General features: G+C 43.7%; 1 protein-coding gene across 1 annotated transcript in view; it reads left to right on the forward strand.

Moving 5' to 3' along the window:
- LRIG1 (leucine rich repeats and immunoglobulin like domains 1) overlaps positions 1 to 23043 on the forward strand; it is a 138016-nt gene that overhangs the window by 63869 nt on the left and 51104 nt on the right. The window contains exons 2-3 of the mRNA XM_082209314.1: positions 4139 to 4210; positions 12568 to 12642. Coding sequence (XP_082065440.1) covers positions 4139 to 4210; positions 12568 to 12642 — 147 coding nt within the window. The remainder of the gene's footprint in view (positions 1 to 4138; positions 4211 to 12567; positions 12643 to 23043) is intronic.

Here is a 23043-nt window from a genome sequence, read left to right on the forward strand (position 1 = left end):
CCCTGCAGTAGGGAGTGGGAAAGGGAATTCATATCTGGCCTCTCAGAATCTGTGAACGGGTTTAATAGGCTTGACGTTCAGCCACCGTCTGTTTCGAAAAAAACTTTTCCAAGAAGGGGTTCTTGTTGGCTTTCCACTATGCACTTGTCCCTTCATAAGCAACTCAGTGACTTCCCCTCCCTTGTTCCATTCAGATCCAGCCATGTGTGCACAGTACTCTGTTTTGCCATGCTTAAAGCATCTGCAAGAGATTGTTTTTTGGGGTTGGGTGGGGTGCCTATTCAGTAAAGCTGCAGACTAGGCAGCTATCTTTTGACAGATTAGCCAGAGGAATTTCTATTGCGAGATTTTGATTGTTCAAGGGCCCTTTGGTTCCTTTTGTGTGTGAAACGGTGAAAAGTTGTGTTAGGACAAAGGCTGACAAAGTGTTTAATGAAAGCTGCGTTTGGCATTAGCAGACATTCCTAGACTTTCCCCCCTCCTCTTTTGCTGTCTCTCTCCTGTTAGCAAAAGGTGCCAAAAAGTTTTGGATAAAGTGTGCTGAATTAGCAATGACGGGTACATGTCTGTGAGCTAAACTGATGAAACCTTCAACTTGTTGAGTCAAAAAATAAATCCAATAGAACTATGACTTTATGGATCCATGCATTTTGTACAAGATATACAAGATTTGAGATTTGTGTGTGTCTGCATGCTGTATTGACTTCCTGGTTGTCTTCAAATGAAAAATAAAAGATAAATTCATCTCATACTGTAATTACTCATAGGAATACAGGGCATATAGAATTAGCTCTTTTGTTATTGGCATAATTTTAGGTAGAAATTCTGCAGAAAGATATGACAGTCTTTTTCTTCCAAGAATCCTTTTCAGTCATGCCACTATTTGATTCCCATTTTACAGACTAGAACCTGGGTCTGGGAGGCTTAATTTGATATTTCTTACTGCTTTGCTTTAGGATTGTTATTTCCCCTATGTTATTCTAACTGAGATCAGGACATCTAATTTTAGTAATATATAAGTAGGCAAATGAATAAAGAAGCCCCTCCACCTTTTTTATGGAAACAAACAAACATTTCTGTTTCTTTTAGAACCTTGGAGCTTAATGAAGTCATTCAGATCTGTGAGACATATGAATGAAATTGCAACTCTCGGAACATCTGCTATTACTTACACAAGTGTGTGTCACTCTTTGCTCATGTTGTGCATTCTTTTGGGGAGAATTATTGACTCCAGGGCTGATATGCTCCCTTACCTGCCCATTTCCCTCTTTGTCTCACTGACGAGCTCAGACTTGACTTTGTGGTGTGTTGCATATGCATTTGAGGAAGGCATTCTTTGTCATCGTAATCTGGATAAATTGCGTTTTTTGTTCACTCTCATTTCTTGGGATGTATTGATTTAGGTTTCAAAGCACCTTGGAGAGCATTAAAAATTGGGTATCTTTTGTTTAAATATAGAAATTTCTCTGAATTCTTCTAGCCATGGTGTCTGTGTTTTACCTCCACTGTCCGAGGCACTATGGCTTTGTAAACCAGTTGAGTGCTGTTGCGCTCAAGTCCTTCTGGTGGTCTTCCCATATGCCTCTGGTTGGCCACTGTGAGAACAGAATGCTGGGATAGAGGGGTCTTTGGCCTGATCCAGCGGGCCATAATAGTGCTGCCTGCTTCCGGCCTGGAGAGGAAACCTAGTCCTTTACAAGAAGTATGGATGGGATGGAGGGGAAATGGCATGCGTAAATCCCCTGCTTTGAGCCAGCTTCTGGCATTAATGCTGGTGTAATGGATTTCCATTGCGATGTGATTTAAAACAACAGCAGCAGCGCCCACTGTTTGGCACCTGGGATGTTATATATTTTTTAAATAACGCAAGATATGCACGTTTGTTTCCTGCACTTGATAAGGCAGAAATGCAGGGTGAAGTTGGGAGTTGTAACCGGAAGGCATAATGCAAGATTACGCTGCAGTCTACGTAACATTTCATTCTGGTGGATCAACATTTTGCAAAATAACTTGCGTTTATCAGTTCTGAAGATATCTAATTCTGAAGCTAGTTGCTTATCCCTTAACCTTGCTTTCAATCATCCTTGCTGCTCTCTTTTTTTCCTGCTGCCCTAGTCTACAAGGATTTATTGTTTCATACTAAGGGGAATAAGACTGGCTCAGAATGTCACACTTAACAGAAAATCTGAAGTTATGCTGTCACTGGCCAGACAAAAAGGATGTAGAAGGTGGAAAAAAGGGACTGACTTGAAAGTACACACACGAGAGGTTGCCAGGGGATAGCCACCACTCTTGCCCTGGTGGAATTAAAAGCCTTTCCTTTGGAAATCTAACCTCTAGCTTTTGTTATGGCTGGCCAAGTTAGTTGAGGTAGGGGGGGAATTAACCTTGGATATGAATTCTAGTAGGTGGCACAGGAAGTTGCAGGAGTAGTTCGTGTGGTGGCTTCCAGATGCTGTTGGACTACAACTCCCATCATCTTTCACTATTTGCCATGTTAGATGGGAGATGGAGTCCAAGATCATCTGGAAGGGAACCACGTTGGCTATCCTTTGAGTCAAATGCTTGTATTAAACACTTATATTTGAGTAAGCAGCACTGGACACAGGGGGATTCACGTCTAAGTAATTACAGACATTGCATTGGTTCATAGACAGACCTGCATGCACGGTGGTTTTTTAGAGCTAACATTAGAACCCTTCACCTGTGCCCAAGCCCGTTACAGTTGAAATTCATTATAGTGTTGAAATTAAGAGTGGCTCAATCTTTGTCTCAGTCATGTCATGATTGTGCAGCTTTTAATATAGATAGATGATAGATAGATAGATAGATAGATAGATAGATAGATAGATAGATAGCAAAATTCTGGTTGGTTCCAGCATACTAATGAGAATCTTTTCCTGTATGCCTGCTGTCTTTAAGGTAGATGGTGACACTCTTTCAGTATCTCCTGCATGCTATGCTCTGACAGTGAAATCATGTAGTTTACACTTTTGTCTTTGGTCTTCATTGTGGTAGAAGTTGGATGGATGTCTGGCCGACTCCCCCCTCCCCACTGGAGATGATGACCTGAAGTTAAATGGACTTCTAACCAGGTCAACAATTCTTAAGGAACGCAGATGGGAAATAGCTGATGTTCTAACAAAAATATGCGGCCATCACAAAAATTGGTCTCCTTGATGGAGCACTGGAAAGTTGCCAATGTAACACCAATTTTTTAAAAAAAGGGATTTGCAGAGAGCCTGGAAACTGCGAGCCTGTTTTGTCTGATGTCTGTCCTGGGTAAATGATGGAAAGCATTATTAAAACAAGAATTTTGAAGTACATAGAAGAAACATCACACTGGGAAAGAATCCACATGGCTTTTGCAAAGGGAATCCCTGCCTCTCCAACCTTTTGGAGTTCTTCTCCATAGAAGGGGTGATCTGGTAGACGTATTTGTGGACTTGTTGAAAGCTTTTGACAAAGTCCTTTACCAAAGGCTGAATTTTAAGATCTTTCCCGAAGGTCTTGCTCTGGGTTGACCCCATTGTCATACAGGGCAATAGGTAAACAGTGCACAAATACGTCTATCAAGGGCTATCTGCCATGGTAGCTAAATGGAATTTCATTCAGAGGAAGTCAGCCTTTCAATACCAGTTACCAGTGTGAGAGGCAAAGACCTGCTTGAGCCTCCTAAAAGCTTTAGGATGCCTACTTTTGGTAGTAAGTTGCTGGACTAGAAGGACAATTTTATCTGATCTAGGCAGGACTCTTAGGAACATAGGAAGCTGCCACATATGTCATTATGTTCTTGGCAGCTTCACAGTTGCATGATCATGCTCCCTTCGGTAAAGACTTGAGCACCTTTTTGGAGAGAGCTGTAAAGACTTTTTAAATATTAGGCTTAGCTTTAGGTGGCTGGGTATTGAACCGGTTTCAAATAACGGAGCCTGCTTCTCCACCTGTTATGTAGAAGGTCCAATCTGGTGAGCAGAGTGCATTCTCCTCCTGTGTGCACTCACAGGTAAATCCCCATAAATAAAACACTGCTAACTAATCTTGCTGTGCAAGCCCTTAATAATTAAAATTGCCACATTTTTGCTGAGTGAAGTGACTGCCAGGTATGCTGATTCGACTGTCTCTTTATTTTTAACAGAAACCTGAGCCACAACAAGTTGACGGAGATTGATCCTTCTGATTTCTCTAACCTGCCAAACCTACGGGAAGTGTAAGTATTTCCTTCAGAAAGGACTTTAATCTTGGCTTCTCCCCCCACCCCCTCCCCGTGCCGCCTTCACTTCGATTCTGGCTGGGATGGCAGCAGCAAAATGTATACTTCCCCGCGACATGCTTTCATTGTATTGCTAGCTTGCATCAGCAGATTAAATCTGAGCCATTGTTTTTTCTTTCATACTGTACCTGTATGCTTTTTCTTTTTTAATTAAGCAGTCAATTAGCGGAACACAACATCTCAATTAAGCCGCAATACATTTATTGGAAATCATTGATGTTTTGTCTGCCTCCTTTTGTCTCTTCCCCACTCTGCCTATGCATTTCATAAATTGGAATTAGCCAGAGTAGTTCAGGTAACCACACCTGCCTGTGTGGATACACTTTCATCTGGCAAGGCGGAATGGGCTCAGCTGGGACATCTGATGCTAACCTCCCCCCCGAATCTCTCGGGGAAACAAAGGTGTAGTGTACTGCACTACAGAATTATTAACTCGTTCTCCTCCCACCTTCTGTTTGCTTGTCTGCGAGACAAGGTGGAGATTTTGGGTTTAGTAGCTTGGTGGAAAGATTGCTTTGGCACCAGTTTGTGGTAGTGGAAGCCAGGAAAGAAAAGAGAAATGTTAAGTTTGCTTGTAAAAGTTTATTCCCATACCGGATCTTGGTCCATTTCTCTTACTGTAGCTTATATTTAGGTGGAAGGCTGTGGAAAAGGCATTAGGTTTATGTAAGAAAGGGCTGTACAGTGGTACCTTGGGTTAAGAACTTAATTCGTTCTGGAGGTCCGTTCTTAACCTGAAGCAAAGTTCTTAACCCGAGGTACTATTTCTGGGTTAGCGGAGTCTGTAACCTAAAACGTCTGTAACCTGAAGCGTATGTAACCTGAGGTACCACTGTAGCTCAGTGGTAGAGCAATTACCTTGCATGCAGAAAGTTTCAGGTTCAATCCCTGACAGCCCCAAGTAGGTCTGAGAATGTCATAGAATTGTAGGATTGTAGAGTCGGAAGGGACCCTGACGGTTATCTAGTACAGCTCCCTGCAATGCAGGAATCTCAACTGGAGCATCTATGACAGATGGCCATCCAAACATCTGCTTAAAAACCTCCCACCTGAAACTTTGGAGAAGTGCTGCCAAACCACCATAGACGCACTGCGCATGACCCAGGGAGGCCACTTAAATTCAGCACCCGCATGTTGAGCTCTTGCTGTCTCTCCCCTGTCACCTTTAGGATCACTTATGCAGGGATGGGGAACCTGCTTCCCTGCAGATGTTGATGGGCTACAGCTCCCATCATTCCAGACCACTGGCCTTTCCGGGTGAGGCAGATGGGAGTTGGAAGCCCCAACAGCTTCTGGAGGGGCGCAATCCAAGTTTTGACAGCCATTGATGTGCAGCATAGGAAGCCATCCTGAACATTACAGGACCAGGGTGTGTGTGTGTGTCACCTGAATGTGGAGGTAATTGTCTTTGCCATAGTACCTCTATATGGCGGTAATATGGGGTTCTAGCGTAAGGAAGCACAGTGTTATGTTTCATAGATGAGAAAAAAAACCATGCTTGTTCATATATATATAGAGAGAGAGAGAGATTTGATTTTCTGCTATCAATTTTTAAAAGAAATGAGTAGCAAATTGAGTAAAGCTTCTTTCCCAAACATTTCTCTTTTTACAAAAAAAGAGAGAGAGTAAAAATAAATAAATAAATCTAAGTGCCTTTCAGCGAATCCTCAAGAGAACTGTGCTATTTTTGAGCAGGATCCATTTCAGCATGACATTAGCCTGGCAACTGGGCTGTAAATATTTTATACTGAGTGGCACTCCCACCTCCCCTTCTTTACCGCACAGAGGAGCGCGATCAAAGGGGCTAGAGAAGACAGCTTCCAACCAGACGACTAGTGGTCACCTTTGCTTGCTTGCGAACGTGTGTTTGGTTTTTTTTTGAGGGACATTGGAGACCAGATGCCAAAGCCACTTACCCAACGCACTTTACAGCAAAACGTCTTGTTGGAACAATGTAAAATAACAACCGAGGTCTTGAAACCGTTTGTTTTCGTGGCCCAAGCTCTAGGATATATGGGAGATTGCCAAGTTCTGACAAAACTGCAGACCTGCACCACCAGTCTCCTGTTTGTCAGACGCAACTAAAATCCTCTCCACTTCTATAGCCTCCACGAATGCAGCTGTTTGTCCCAGTCAGAAGTGCCATATGTGCTGCGGTGCTCACATGGAGCTCCTCCACAAACAAGGTTCCCCATATACAGTGGTACCTCGGGTTACATACGCTTCAGGTTACAGACACTTCAGGTTACAGACTCCACTAACCCAGAAATATTGCTTCAGGTTAAGAACTTTGCATCAGGATGAGAACAGAAATTGTGCTCCAGCGGTGCGGCAGGAGGCCCCATTAGCTAAAGTGGTGCTTCAGGTTAAGAACAGTTGCAGGTTAAGTACGTACCTCCGGAATGAATTAAATACTTAACCTGAGGTACCACTGAACAGTTTCAGGTTAAGTACATACCTCCAGAACGAATTAAATACTTAACCTGAGGTACCACTGTATTTTGATTTTGTGTGTGTGCGCATTCCTTAGTACACAGTTGCTCCTTTTCCAGACAAGGACATCTGTAAGGCCAGAGGAGCTGCATCAGGCCACTGGGCCATCTGGTTAGCCACACTGGTCTCGCAGTGGCAAAGGACATGCTTGTGGAAAGCCCGCAAGCAGAGCCTTAGTGCAGTATCACTCTCTTCCCATTTGTGATTCCTAGTAACCTGTATTAAGAGTCCTACTACCTCTGGCAGCGGAGGTAGAACATAGCCATCGATAACTGCCTCCTCAGTAAAATTGTTTTGTCCTCTTTATTTAAAAGCCATCCGAGTCGCTGGCCATTACTGACTCCTGTCGGATTGAATTCCATAGTTTAATTATGTTTCATGCGCAGAATGTATAATGCATACACCTGCAAGGGAGAGCTGGATTGAAGCAACGATGTCTTTAAAACATTATTTGAGCAGTTACTGAAAATTAGCTACATGGTTCGGGACACTGTGCACTATTCCCAGGGTTTCCAAACCTGTGGCGGTTCTTGGGGCAGTTTCCTTGACTCAGAAGAATTGGTTCGCATTAGCACAAGCCCATTTTGATATCCCAAGCAGGATTTTTGAGTGCTAAGTTTCTGAAGGATCTATTTATTTGTTTATTCCATTAAATTAATGTAGCGCTTTTTAAGCATCAAGCTTCTGAGGGAGTTATTTGTTTCTTTTGTTTATTTCATAAAATTTACACACTGCTTGATTGTTTAAAAAACCCTCAAAGCGGTTTACATAAAGATAAAAAAATAAAATCAAGAAAAAAATCACAACCACACTTTCAACCATATGATAGTTAAAATACTAAAACAGATTTAAATTGCCTCAACTTTCTAAGGATCTGGACAGGCTTGTCTTAAAGAGATTAGGCGGAAAGAGACTTGAAATTTGTTTACATGAGGCCTTCTTTCTCTCTTTCTTCAGACTTATCTCCCTAGAGCTTTTAGGATATCATGAGCCATAAATCCAAACAAACAACTTTTAAGCTATGTGGATCTGAAAACCTAAAGGGTAAATAAATGAGAACCAAATATTCATTTCCTTGATAGAATTAGAAGCTCTAACACGTTCTGAGGCAGAAAGTCAAAATATTTCCTCTTAATTCCCCCACTGCTGCTCTCCTTAATTGCTGGTCGGAGGGTGAAGGCCAGGAAATTTAGGCAATTTTCAGTCTGCCAGACAAGCAACTGTTATTATGGTAATTAATTGACTAATTCGACACACAAACAAGGGGTTTTTAAACCAAGAACAGAGCATGCTATGTGACCCAGATCAGCTTTCACTCCACTCACTGACAGAATTTAAATTCTGTGCCACTGAGACGGATGTTCTCTTCTGTCTGGTAGCGCAGCAATGGAATGACAAGTTGTGAAGCTTCTGTCTTAACAAATTCTGCACACACACACCTTTAGAAAAGAGTTGCATATTCATCCAGTCATTCCACACACACCCCTTACATAATCCTAGTTTGCCTTTGTTTGGATGCAAATGTCTTCAAATCATTTCCAGAAGTTTATTTTCTTAACAGGATTTTTTAAATATATAGCTTATTTCAGCCTTTTACCTAAAGACAAGGAGATACAGCTTTGCACGAAAATTTGCTTGGGAATGTGGAGGCCTGTACAAAAAGAATTCCTGATTGAGACAAATAGATTCCAATGGCGAATAAGCATATTTCAAACATATTACACTTGTACCTCGGCTGTCAAACGCCTTGCTACTCGTACTTTTCGGCTCTCAAACGATCAAAACCCGGAGGTGAGTGTTCTGGTTCCCAAACTTTTTTTGGAAGCCAAACATCTGATGGGGACATTCCGCGGCTTCTGATTGGCTGCAGCAGCTTCCTGCAGCCAATCAGAAGCCGCGCTTTGGTTTCCGAATGTTTTGAAAGTTGAACGGACTTCCAGAACAGATACTGTTCAACTTCCAAGGTACGACTGTAGTTCGTTTTAGAAAATGGGCTGCAGCACATGTACAAGGGGATGTGTCTTGCATCCAGAAGGTCCCAGGTCATTTCTTCTCCCTGAGATGCCCAGAGAGCAGGCTGCTTTCCCCAACCTGTTGTCCAGATGGAGAGCCAGTGTGGTGTAGTGGTTAAGAGCGGTAGTCACGTAATCTGGGTAACCGGGTTCGCGTCTCCGCTCCTCCACATGCAGCTGCTGGGTGACCTTGGGCCAGTCACACTTCTTTGAAGTCTCTCAGCCCCACTCACCTCACAGAGTGTTTGTTGTGGGGTAGGAAGGGAAAGGAGATTGTTAGCCGCTTTGAGACTCCTGAAGGGGAGTGAAAGGCGGGATATCAAATCCAAACTCCTCCTCCTCCTCCTCCTCCTCCTCCTCCTCCTCCTCCTCCTCCTCCTCCTCTTCTTCTTCTTCTTCTTCTTCTTCTTCTTCTTCTTCTTCTTGACTCATAACTCCTCTAATCACTAGCCAGCGTATCCAGGGGGCGAGGGGACCTATAGCACAAAATATGTGGTGGACACCCTTGGCTGTAAGGGAAAACTCTGGTTTGTTTATTTATTTAATTACATGCATATTCCAGCTTTCATCCAAGGAGTTCCAAGTGGCTTTCATGGTGGTTCTTCTCCCCCATTTCTTCCTCACAACAACCTTGTGAGGTAAGTTGGGCTGAGAGTGAGGGACTGGCCCAAGGTCACCCAGAGAGCTTCATAGCTGAGTGGAGATTAGAATTCTGGTCTCCCAGGTTCTAGCCTGAAATGCTTAACCACTGCACCACAGTGGCTCACCACACTGGTTCCTTCCCTCTCCTGGGTTCCTAAGATTTCACTAGTTATTGCCCTGTATACTTTGAAGCCCGCGTCTCTTGCAACTGGAGCGATGAGTAACGGCCGAAATGAAGCATTTAAAAAGTCACGGTCGCTTTACATGCCCATTTCCCTTTGAAATAAGCAGGATTTGCACTGGAATCCTGTGCATGTTTACTCAGAAATATGTACTGCTACTTCAATGGGGCTTCCTCCCAGGAAAAAACGAGCTTTGGAGTGCAACCTTCAAATTGACTGGCTTTGGCTCACATATGTGCAGGATTAAGCCCTGTGGATTTTTGTCGAGCTTGTGCTTCAACCTCTCCTGTTGAAACCAAGGGGGCTTTTAAAGGGAGGGGCCTGCTTGCGTCATAGTTGAGCACTTTAAACATGAAGACTCTGACTCTCAGGTTGCTCAAGTCAGTGTCTCAAATTGCATGTTTACGGGATACAGGCAGAGCAACACTGACTGTACACAGCCAGCGTGGGCCCAAGACACTTTGCTTTCTGCAATCAGGCATAACCCTCCCTTCCCATTCTGACACCAGTTCCAGATTTCATCTGTCTGCCCTCCTCATGGTGCCTCCCAAAGCAGGTTGCTTTCATTCTGCCAAGTGGCCGAGCTGGTTCGGCACACAACCCTGCTTACGGGATAACACTCGAAGCGGGGCACAAGAACTCCTCCATGTGTGGAAAGGCCATGCAGAGAAGATTGCTAGACTGCATGGTTCTCTTATCTCTTTTGCCTTCCAAGGTATAGTGGTACCTCTGGTTAAGAACTTAATTCGTTTCGGAGGTGCATTCTTAACCTGAGGTACCACTTTAGTTAATAGGGCCTCCTGCTGCCGCCATGCGATTTCTGTTCTCATCCTGAGGTAAAGTTCTTAACCCAGGGTACTACTTACGGGTTAGTGGAGTCTGAAACCCAAAATGTTTGTAACCCAAGGTACAGTGGTACCTCGGGTTAAGAACTTAATTCGTTCCGGACCTAATGGGGCCTCCTGCTGCCACCGCGCCGCTGCCACACGATTTCTGTTCTCATTATGAAGCGAAGTTCTTAACCCAAGGTACTATTTCTGGGTTAGCGGAGTAAGCGTATGTTACCCAGGGTACCACTGTATTTGTAACCCGAGGTACCACTGTACACCAATAGTTAGTCATACAGCCCCTTTCCCAGCCCCTCCACCCGAATTTTCTGTCAGGTACCACAGAGTTTGTGACTACTACTCAAACACATTCTTGGCTGTGTGTAACTCCCACTTCGGTTAAGTTCATGAGTAAGATGCCATATGGGGTTACAGTTCTCCCCTCCTTTAAAAAACAGGAAAGGTTGCATGCATAATACGGCAACAGGAGCTGCGCTCTGAAACCTCCGGGAGCTGAATGTGTCTCGTGATCTGCAGTTTGGCCACCCTTGATGGGGACCTGGCATGTGCTGCCGTTCCATAAATATGTCTTAGCAATAACTGAAGTAGGCATGGAATGTGCAGCTGGGTTTCTGTTACAAGTGTTCTTGGCAGAGACTTGGCTGGAAAGTTGCAAAGATACAGGAAGCGCCGAACGAATAGTTTTCTGCAAATAATCAAGCCTTCAAGGTAATGCAGGTTGTTGTTGTTGTTGATGATGGTGACAGCCGAAATCGAGCTTCATCCTTACAGCAAAACGACTATCCGAGGCTCACCAAATGGGCACACCTCGTTTCAGAGCTGCTTGTTTTTAAATTCGCCTCAGGGCAGTTACGACCAATAGTGTATAATAGTGTGCGAAAGGTTCTCTGAATCCCTTCATCCAGACTAGAGGGTAAACAACTCCCCTGTGAGGAAATATTAGAGCACTTGGGGCTTTTTTTGTTTAGAGAGAAGGTGAGTCAGATGAGATTTGGTAGAGGTGTATAAAATTAGGCATATTGTGCAGAATGTGGAGAGAGAGAAGCCCCCCCCCCTTCTTTCACATAACTTCAGAACTCGTGGGCATCCTGTGAAGCTGCATGTTAGAAAATTCAGGACATCTAAAAGTACTTCTTCAGATAGCGCATAATTGGCCTTGGTTGCACTGTTGGATGACCACCTCTGGGAGAGATAAAAGACAGTACTTCTTCACGGAGCGTATAGTTAAGCTGTGGAATTTGATTCCACAAGAGGCAGTGATTTCTACCAACTTAGATGACTTTAGAAGAGGATTGGAGGGCAAGGCTGTGTTCTGCCTTCATGGTCAGGAGCAGTAATGTTTCTGGATACCAGTGGAGAGGGCTACTGTGCTCAGCTCCACCTTTCCGTGCATCTGGTCGGCCCCTGAAAACACTGGGTACTGGACTATAGATAGGCCATGGACCCGATCTAGAAGACTCCCAGCTCGTTATGTAAACATGCAATGATTTCTGTGTACTCAAAAGCTTGTGCGTTATTTTATGACATCTTGGTTGCCACCTCCACGAGAGGTCTTGGAGGGTGGCAACATGAGAATGGGCCTTTTCTGTGGTGGCTCCCCGTTTCTGGAGTGCTCTCCCTAGGGAGGCTTGTCTGGTGCCTTCGTTGCATATATTTAGGTGCCAAGCAAAAACCTTTCTCTTCAACCAGGCCTTGGGTAGATTAAACACTATATAACCTTTTAAATGTGTATGTGGGAGGAAGGTTATTGGTTTGTTTTGCAATAATAATAATAATAATAATAATAATAATTTATTTATACCCCACCCATCTGGCTGGATTTCCCCAGCCACTCTGGGCAGCTTCCAGCAAAATATTAAAATACAATAATACACCAAATATTAAAAGCTTCCCTAAACAGGGCTGCCTGTTTTATTACATATGTTGTGTTTGTATTTTGTATTTTTATGATGCAAACCACCCTGGGATCTTCAGATGAAGGGTGGTATGCAATTTTAATAAATAATAATAAAAAATGTGTTGGTCTAATAAGATTTTGTAATTTGTTTTTCTCACAGGCTGGCAAAGGTACCATTTTGCTTTTTTGTTTTAAAATTATTGTTCTTTGTTTCTTCCAGGCATCTGAATAACAATGAACTGACAGCCATTCCATCCCTGGGAGCAGCTTCAGCCCACATAACTTCTCTGTACCTGTAAGTCTCAGTTTAGCATTGCCTGTTGATATATTATTTCTTTCAGGAATCTGTGCAGGGTGTGTGTGTAGAAAGCTGGAGCTTTCTAGAACACTCGGGATTCAATGTTGGTTTCCATCCCTATGTTCCTGCCTCTTAAAAATGTTGTTGGACAGGTGTGGCCCTCCAGATGTTGCTGAACTTTGACTCCCATCATCCATGCTAAATGGGTTAGCATGACCCCTAACCATGGACATGATGGGTAGGGCCAATGGGAGCTGGAGTTAAACAGCATATAGGAGGGCTATCTGTTCCCCATCCCTGATCTAAAGGGAAAGCTCTGACATTTCCCTCATCTATATGTGACTGAATAAAGATATGCAGTATCAACTTTGGACCTCAATAAAACACATTTCCATAGATTCATTGCTTCTGCCACCCTAATCGTATTCCTGCCCTTCATTGTGCACTTCCAGATTTTATTGTACCTGACGTTGCTCAGGAATTCCAAGAAACCCAAAGAACTTGTGCGGTTTTGAAATGGGTGGTTACCATCAGTGCAGTCTTGAAAGGCTACACCCACCATCTTGAGTCAAAATGGTGTCCACGTTAGAGAAACACAGATGAAAGCTTGCCCCTTTTTCTCGGGAACCGTTGTGAAGAATTTGGGTTACGATATCTCCAGGGTGCCCAAATTCATAACGAGCAGGACAACAAGCTTCAGAAATACAAAGTCGATGTTGCTTCCATTTGCCCCCTATATTGATTGAAGGTTGCAGTTGAGCCCAGTCATTTTCATACTTGGTCAGTGGCTGTTGTTATTCAGTTCCTCAAAGGAGGCATGCAAGGTCTTGGGAGAGAATATGATATTGGGAGTGGAACGTGCAGTATACATGGTGTCCATCGAGCCCAGACTGTACACTCAGCATGGTATGGAACTAAGACCTAGACTTGGGGATGTTCCCCACTGTTGTGTGTCACATGACTGAGACATAGGCCTGTTCACATCCACACACCCCTCCCAAGAGATGATCCAAGTGTTGCTGTGCCACTTGCATTGATTAGGCGCCGCTTTTTCTTGTTTTTACTTTGTGATGCCGTGGTTCCACCGTTAGGTTTAACCAGGCTTCCTCCAGATGTTTTGAGACTACAATTCCCATCATCCCTGACCACTGGTCCTGCAAGCTAGGGATCATTGGAGTTGTAGGCCAAAAAGATCTGGAGGGCCGAGGTTGAGGAAGCCTGGGTTAAACTGTTGTTGTATTGCTTGTGGGCTAGCGCATTTGTTTATAGTGCTGAGATATCTCCTGCAAGTCAACATGAAATCAATCGGTAGGCATGAAAGTGAACACTGTTATTAAAAGGGGGGGGAGGCTCTTAATAAGATAGTTGCACAAGGGTGCAGTTTGTCAGCATCATAGCTTAGCTCCCTCACATCTAGCCACTGCTGTCAACTTTAGTCCTAGTTAGATATTTCCAGTGCTGGGCTGTCCTAGCTTAAGGCTTCCTACAGCCTGTGAAATATTGTGCGCTTCTGACTGATGTGAAGTGACCTTGATATATTTGTTTAATCCCCCACAAATTACATGGAGTACATAAGAGAGCAAGACAAATTGGCTGCATTCCTACTTTTCCATTAAGACTGTGCTAAAATATGGAAAGCTGCAGAGTTCCATCTTTCAGGTCAAAATTGGCAGCTGTGATCATGTCTTCCTCCCCCTCCCTCCCCAAATAGTTCATATTTCAAAGAAAACAAAGTCAAATCTAGATACTTAAGGGTCCATTATTTTGAGCGTATTTTGCTGCTCACCCCACCTCCCGCCCCAATATGCCACCGCTGAAGGGCAAACCAGACGAAGGCTCAGATGTCTCCGGCTTTATTTCTCCATTTTTTTGCGGAGTTTAAAGTTTTGCTGTCACCAGAGTGAATGCTTAAACCACCTTTTATTCTTCAGTGGCAGTGATTTATTATCTACATCAGTGGTTCCCAAACTTCACAAACTACTTGGAAATTGCTGAGGGTCTTGGCGGACCACTTGATGGGTTTACCTCCCCGATGTAGCTGTTGTAATTCTATAGAATTCAAATTGTAATACGGTAAGATGCCACGTAAGGAATAAAAGAAGCAAGACAAATACAATTTTTTAAAAAATCAATGTGAATATTTAATGTGATGGAGGTGTTGTCTTCAGCCACAAATCCAGACATGCCGCAGACCACGGATAGTGTACAGACCAGAGTTTAGGACCCCCCCCCCCAATCTACATTATGGTTTAAATTTGCTGTTCAGGTGCTCATTGGGACTGATTTGGTTCCCAGCCCATGCAAGGCAAAACCTGTCAACCCTTTGCTTTTCTGATTAGTACTCAACCATTGCATGTGTTCCTTGCAAGTTTTCAGACTATTTTCCAGACTTGGGTGTGAAATATAAACAAATTAAAGCCCTGCACAATTCCAGCTAAACTCTCACCACCACCACCACTGCCCATACCGCTTCCTTAGATAAAAGATTGGGGGTTTTTTTGGCCTGTTGTATTTTCTGGCCTGATTTTGATGATCCTGCAACTTGTCTTGTATATAGCAACTTCTCATGTTCAATTTGCTGCTGAAAGTCAGGTGTTGCTACTACAGCCAGGCATCCCACATGCATCTGTGCTGCAATGTTTTGAGACTCAGCATAAAGTTTAATTATTCACTGGGGAGCAGATTTTTATATTTCTCCCTTTCTGCTTTGAAAACATTGCCAAAGCGGTTCATCTCCGACACCAGCAAACAGTTGGGGAGGGTTTTCATGGAACAGAAGAAAACAATTTGTATCTGAGTTAACCAAAGTCAGGCCTGTGAAGACATTTAAATGCTAACAACTGTTAATGCTACACAGTCACTGTTCTACCCCAGGAAACTCAAAGTGTAGGAACCAGATTATGATAGCCATCTGTACTAATTCTAAAGTTACACAGGCAGGAGCATTTTTCTCATTCTTCTCTCGCAGCAATTTTATTTAACCATAGTCCACAGAAGAGAACATGTGGGAGTTATTTACAGCTGTTTTCAGAGAATGTGTAGCTGTGGAATTCCCTCTGCTACGTTTATTGTTCCATCTTCTAGTGTTTTTAACTCCCTAGGTCTTTTATTAAGGGTCCCGGTGGACCCTGCATTTCCAATACTGTTGGCAGTGACGGTGGAACGCTGAGCACCAGAATCTAGCTTCCAGACTCAGAAACCAAAATAAGGCCTAGAGAAGGACTGGGAAACCTTTCACCGCACCCTGGATGTGGGATAGAGAGTACCACATTTCCCTGGTGGAGTCTGCATTGCAGGAGGGGCTGGAGTCAGACACACACAGTCACATGCTCTTAATACACACAGGCACACACTTGACATGCACAGGTGCTCACACATGGGGACTTGTACACAATTATGCATGCTCACACATTCTCCTCGCTGGTGCAATTAAGGCTTTCTGCTTAGTTTTTTAAAAACCTCTTTTTAGAGTCCACAGGAGGGGTCTTACGTAAGTCTAAATGCTGTGTGTATAATTGAAGGAGGTGGGATTTGGGCTGGGGGGGGAACCCCTCCTATTGGCACCAGTAGGTCCTTTTCCCAAACCTAAATGAGGGGTGGTGGTGGTGTTTTTGGCGTTGGTGTGCGGCAGTTGTGAAGCAAAATGTGTCTTTCTTCCCCAGTTGTATTACTCCATGATATCAGGCCTTGGCCAGTTGGCTTAAAAATCACCCTATTGACTTCAATAGCATTTTTGGAAGCCTAATTGAAGTGCTAGAAGGAAAAGCTGCAGGCTGGTCTGGATGGGGAGTATCTGGTCTGTGGGTGCTCAGTTATCTATATGTGGCCTAGAGCCTTGTAAAATGAAGAATGGCCCAGAGATGCTCAGACTGTGATCCGACGAGTTAAATGAAACTGTTTTGAATCTTTTGTGTGGCTATCAGATGTAAAGATGATGCAAAGTAGTCACCATTTTTTAGGTATCCCAGGAGTGTAAGAACCAATCTTTCAATCTTTCCCAACATCAGGGTCTTTTCCAGGGACTCTTCTCTTCTCATGAGGTGGCCAAAGTATTGGAGCGTCAGCTTCATTATCTGTCCTTCCATTGAGCACTCAGGGCTGATTTCCTTAAGAATGGATAGGTTTGATCTTCTTGCAGTCCATGGGACTCTTCCAGCTGATAGTTACTTTTAAAAGTTGCAGACTCTCAATTCCTTGATATGGCTTAGGTTTCCATGATGATGATGATAACAACAATGACAATAGTAGTGATGTTTTTTATTGTATGTCTCTGGAGTTGAATGCTAGCTGCCTGCACATTTTTCCCAGTCGGGAGGAAAACGAAGGTGAGAACTTGCTATGTTCATTGAATTACTGCTAGTTTCCACCCTACCACACCCAAGTCCCCAAAAACCATGTAGCAGAAGATTATTATTTTTTAACACAACCCACAATCTTTGGAAAAGACTCCTACCTATCTTATTGTTTCACCTATTGGGAGACTGACTGATGTTTCGCACGGCAGATGTGTTTGCTATGCATATATGTAATGGTAAACACTCTGAAGACCTGCTTTCCACTAGGTAGGAGCCACATACTGGGGCGCCGTAGCCAATGGTGACTTCTTCGCCCTTCCCCACATCTCCTTTTTACCCTCAACAGCAGTCGCCAGAGAAACATGGATAAGTTTAACATTGGTGTTCATTGCTTTTCTAGTAGGGTTGGAATGGAGAATCTAGCTAGACATATTTTTTTTTACTGCAGTCATCAAATACAAAGGCATTTTATGACCCAATACACCCAACAGCTTGCCACTTGTAATCCTACATTCTTGAGCTCCTCCAGCATTATGATCCTGCTAAGAGAAAGCACTGGATAGGAAGAAGTCACAAGCAGAGTTAAGAGCGTTTCCAAGTTTGTTTTGTTTTTGACCAAAGGAGTGGAAAACAGGATTAGCTAATTCGTAAAGAACACAGCGGTGCTCTGCAAAGTGTTCAGTGCCAGAGTGAGATCAATAGGGCTGCACAGCTGCCAAACAGAGCATAGCTCTCTCTTGTAAAACATTAGTCATCTTTGCAGACTTGTTAGTGTAGAGGTCAGGCATAGGCAACCTTCGGCCCTCCAGATGTTTTGGACTACAATTCCCATCATCCCTGACCACTGGTTCTGTTAGCTAGGGATCTTGGGCATTGTAGGCCAAAACATGTGGAGGGCCGAAGGTTGCCTATGCCTGGTAGAGGTGCTTCCACATTAAGCTGCAGTTTAACCAGAGAAGTAATAAAGGGAGGTAAACAATCTGTTCTGCCATTGGTATTTCAAAATACATGGGTGTGAAGCTTTCTTGTATACAAAGACCTTTTAAACAGAGCTTCCAAGCTCTCTATGCAAGTATCAGTATCATGGGAGAGCCCATGTGGGGAAAGATCCAGGGCAGAGGTAGCAAACATGGTGCGCTCTAGATGTTGTGGACTACAACTCCAATCATCCCTGATTTCCGACCTAGAGGTGAAAGCCTAAGTCCAAATCCTAGGAAGGAAGATGGAAGGAATCCAGTTTGATTAGCCTAGAGAAAAAGGTTGTTTGTTTGAAATCTGCCAACTCCACTTTTTATTTAGAAGGATCTTGGGGGAGAGAGGGAGCCTATGAATGATTTTAAACGGCAGGTTTAATGGCTGATCTCTAAGGTTTCATGCGTAGCACAGATGCTTAGGTGTGGTACACTGAAGGCTAACCTAAACAACTTGTCTTGTCTAGTTAAGAAAGCAAAAGTCCAGGGGGGAATCTAGGCAGATCGAACCTGGTGTACAACTGACTGTGAACATTTACTTTATTGTAGGCTTGATCCATCCAGTCCACAGTCATCCCATTTCTTTCAACAGGAGAGCTTATTGAACCCCTCTTCCTTTTGGCAAAAAAAAATGAATGGCTATTTCTCCAGGAGAGAACTTTGCAACCCACCCATGGATAAATTTGTTGTTTTAACCACAAGTGTGATTAGTAAATTACAAGGAACATGGAATGTGCAGCTTTTTCTGCTTCCCAATTCAGTTTGGGATGCCTAGGAAACTAAAGACCCCATGCTCCCTGTCATGAAATGATGGTCTTGAACACGGTCAATAGCATCTTTTCCTGTTGAAGAGAAGCTAGAAAAACATGTCCTGTCTCCCTGTCACTTTTTCACACACACCATCAAATCGTAAATAACTCTCCACCCCGAGACCCATTTTCCTTTCTTTGGAAGTACTTGGGAAGAAGGTTGAGGGGTTTGTTTTAGCTTTCTTGGAAAACCTTGGATAAACTTGAGACACCCCCCCCCCACCCTCGCATTTCCCAAGAACACTTAAATACATATTTTTGAGTGGAGCCCTCCCATCGCTAGTTTACAGCACACTAGCTCTACCATCAAATAAATCAGCTCCTCTCTGTTGCAGCTGTCGGGTGTGGTAATTCAGCCTGTTACATATCAAGTGGTGTCTGAAAGTTTCAATAAAATAGCCTGGCTCCACATCTCGCTTTTTAGCTTTTTTTTTTTTTTTGGTTTTTAATTGATGATCTTGCCCGGCTACCATTGTAGCGACAAGTTCAGTTCAGTGCATTGTGGCTTTCCAATGGCGCTCGGAGGATGTAATCCGCTGCTCATGTGAAAGCATGGTTTGGGCACCTGGGCTTGGTTAAGGCAACAGGAAGACAAAGGGGCGCAGGGAGGCTTGACCTATTACAAATTCGCAAGCAGCCAGTCCAGAAGTCCGCATGATGGTGCACTTCCCACCGTGGGCTCCATTTGCTGTTGCACAAAGTACTTCTTTACCTCTTGGAGAATGTCTCCCACCGTGTACGCCTTCTTCCCTGCTTTCTCAGCCAGCAGCGGGAGCTTAGCAAGTTCATTGTCGTTTTCATTAATGAAGGTCAGGTTGGGCACATTGAGATGAGAAGCCACCATCCACTGGAGAATAGCCTGCAGCTCCTTGTTCACGGGGCTGTCATCCGCATTCTGGTTGCCCACGATTACTTCGGAGTCGGTTAACTGTTCGCCATTCGCTGGCGAAGTTGATGTTTGGCCTTCCGAGAAGGAGTCGCCCGAACCGTTTTGTTTGTCTGGTAAGTCGTCGGTTGCTGTCTCGGAGGCGTCGTCTTTAGCCGTGCGTAAGGACAGCTTTGTGACGGATAGTGACAGTTGATCCATCGGTTGGTCGTCCGTCTGGTTCATGTTGTCACTTGCAACAGAACCACCCATGGCCTGTTCTGGTACAGCCCTGTTGGATTGGGATGAGCTCTCAGGAGCAGCCGTTGTTCCAGTGGAGCTGTGAGACATATTTGCAGCAGCTCACTAGACAACCTTACCCAGGGCTGTACAGAGTTGCTCTTTTGAGTTGAGCAGGTTTGATGACCCAGCCGGACACGAGATGTTTGCCTGCTCTCTCAGATGCCCATGCTCTTAATACTGACCTGATAGCATTTTCACTTCTGTGGGCACATAGTTTCTATGCCAACGGTGACATCACAAATCATCATTATTACTCACCAGCCAATGGTATGCTGGCAGAGCTTTATTTATTTAGTCTTGTGTTTCCCAAACTTGAGCCTCCAGCTGTTTTTGGACTACAAATCCCATCATCCTTAGCTAGAAGGACAAGTGGTCAGGGATGATGGGGACTGTAGTCCAAAAACAGCTGGAGACCCAGGACTGGGAAACATGGGTTTAGATGTTGAGCCTGCCTAATTCCAACAGCTCTGGACAGTCTATTACCCTGTATGCTACATAATACAATAGATAATTGAAATCCATGAACAGATGAACCTCACCCCATGACTTGTAATGCATCCAGATTTTTCCAAGGTTTTGGAATAGTCCCAGAAGCAGGAGCTCTTCCTCTCAGAGAAACCACCAAGAATGTATTTGTTCTTTCCTGACTAACCCACCTGTCTAACTATTTTTTAAAAAAATCAAGCCAGGTGTGGGGAACCTTGGGCCCTCCAGATACTGCCAAACTACAACTCCCATCAGCCCCAGCAAGCATGGCCAAAGGCCAAGGCAGATGGAAGTTGTAGTTCGGCAACATCCAGAGGACCCAAGGTTCACAATGCCCAAGCTAAATCATTGGGGGGAAGCAGAATGACAACAGTATAAAAATCCAGCATGAAACTTCAGCCAAGCAGATAAAATTGATATTACCTGTTAAAGAACTGGGTAAATGAAAATCTGTTTGCCAGGATTTGGGATGATATCACAGTTGCCGCCAGGCCAGCTTCCATGGAGAGGGTATTCCATAAGCAAAATGCCACAACTGAAAAGTTCTTCCTCTTAAGTCATTACTTACCTAATTATAGATGGTGGCAGGGAAATGTAGTGGTTAGGTAAGCTCATGTGGGATGCACATTCGTCCCACCAAATTAAGTACTGTCTGATACTCCAGAAAGCGGCTGCCAGTCAGTGTTGACAATACTGAACTAGATGGACCAATGGTCTTGGTATAAGGCACTTTCCTATGTTCTGTGAAGAATATTGCATTTGGTAGCCTCCATAGAGTGAAAAAGCAGCGTATAAATTTAATTCCCTGAGGCTATAAAATTAGAATCTTAAAACTGAAAGGCCCCTAAAATTCCTGGGATTTTAAAACCCAATAAGCAGTTTGTGTTTGTGTGTTGCATTTGTATCCCACCTTTGGTGGCATACTTTGTTCTTTCCCTGCAAATTGTTTCCTTGCACAATTTGGTTTTAGGGCTTTTTTTTTTTGCGTGTGGAAATATCTGTGCCAAGTGAAGGATTGATACTGGGGTGGTTTGCAACTCGTAATATCTGATTGCAAAGCAGCCTCATGCTTGGCTTGTAGTGACACAGAGCAATCTTTCTACCTGCCAGGAGATTGTCTAATCTAATATAAATATCAGCTAGGACAAAGCGCTTGCAAAGAGAATTCCTCTGTAGCTCGCTCATAGTCTGGGTGGATTTCAAATGTAAATAGCTGTTGAATTTTATAACAAAGGTGTGTTGTCGCTTAGCATACTGGAGGTGAGAATTCTCTCGCAGCTCCATGTTATTTTAGATTGCTCTGGGCGAAATAATACTAATAATGAAAATAATTTCAAGGCGCGCAGTCCTTGATTTTCCATGGCCAATATTTTAATAAAAAAAACACCTTCAGGTGCTCTGTATTGATAAAGAATTCTTATGGGACTTGTTCCTTCCTGTCTGCAGCCAAGCTGCGTCGTGCATCTACATCAAAGTATATAGAAAGCAGAGAGAGGTTTGTTTATACAGTGAAAATGGAGTAGCGGCATTCTTGGAACAGTGTTTACCTGCCTTTGTCAACGTCCCAGTTCTCAACACTCTGGCCCGCTTGAGTGTGACCCAGGAATGCCATCAGGGGCACACAGATCTAGGCTCCAAACTTCGGCCGTGGTGTCTTGGGCCCTCCTTTTCGTCCTACGTAACTTGAATGGCTGCAGTTAACTTACAATATTGGAAAAAGCAAAGCACATCTTTCTGGTTGGGGGAACGCACTGCCCCTGGGTAGCCACACACCCCTTTCAGAAATCCTGGTGGGGGTCTGTCTTTCAATATAGAGGCCTGTCCTCCACACATTGCCAACCCTTAAAATGGCTACCCGTTTTGCTAGTGCATAAATCATCTTGCCCTGCTCATAGGGACAATCAAAAGGTCACTTCACACACACCCTGTGAAGAAAGCCGAACTATCTCTTGCCACAACTCTTGGTCCCCTGTATTTAACTTTCTTGTCAGTAGCCCATCTATAGGGCCCCACTTTTAAAAGAAAACAAAGCTGCCGTTTGATGTGGTCTCCAGTTTACTTGTTTCGTTTAAATCTTTGAAACCATTTTGACCTGCTGTCATTTCTAAACTGGGTATTTTGTTTGTTTCATTATTTAATACTGCCTCGTTCTTTGGAGAAGTCTAAAGCAAATTGTTCGGTAAGAAACTTGAGTATTTAACTGTTGTAGAGGTGCATGTATTTTGAATTATAATAGACTTTTTCACCCCCATCCATCCCCCTCTTCTGATTTTATTTTAAAGCTGTGGAGGTGGGGTTTTTTTTAATTTCCTTCTCTTTCTTTTTTTCTTTTTTAAAATTACTTGTAATTAAGGCCCTGGTCCCATAATGGTGATGTTGCTGAAAACAAGAACAATATTACCCAGTATAAGTTGGATTGTGGGAAAGCAAGTGTGGCTTGGCGTTTAGCTCAATGTGATGTAAATATCATGTTGTGATCTGTGAAACGTGAAGTTTTGCAACGTCAGAAAAAGTTGGAAGTGCAGGCTGTGAATGTGAAGAAGAGAAGTGATAAGCTCATGCCCGTACATAGGATCTTTCATTTTTTGTTTTTCCCCCCAGGCCACCTTCCGCACCCACCCCTGAAGCAAGTGCATAATGCTATTGGTGAGAGATATGTACTGATAGGG

Source organism: Podarcis vaucheri (assembly GCF_965113315.1).
Source record: "Podarcis vaucheri genome assembly, chromosome: 2".
NCBI classification, from domain to species: domain Eukaryota; kingdom Metazoa; phylum Chordata; class Lepidosauria; order Squamata; family Lacertidae; genus Podarcis; species Podarcis vaucheri.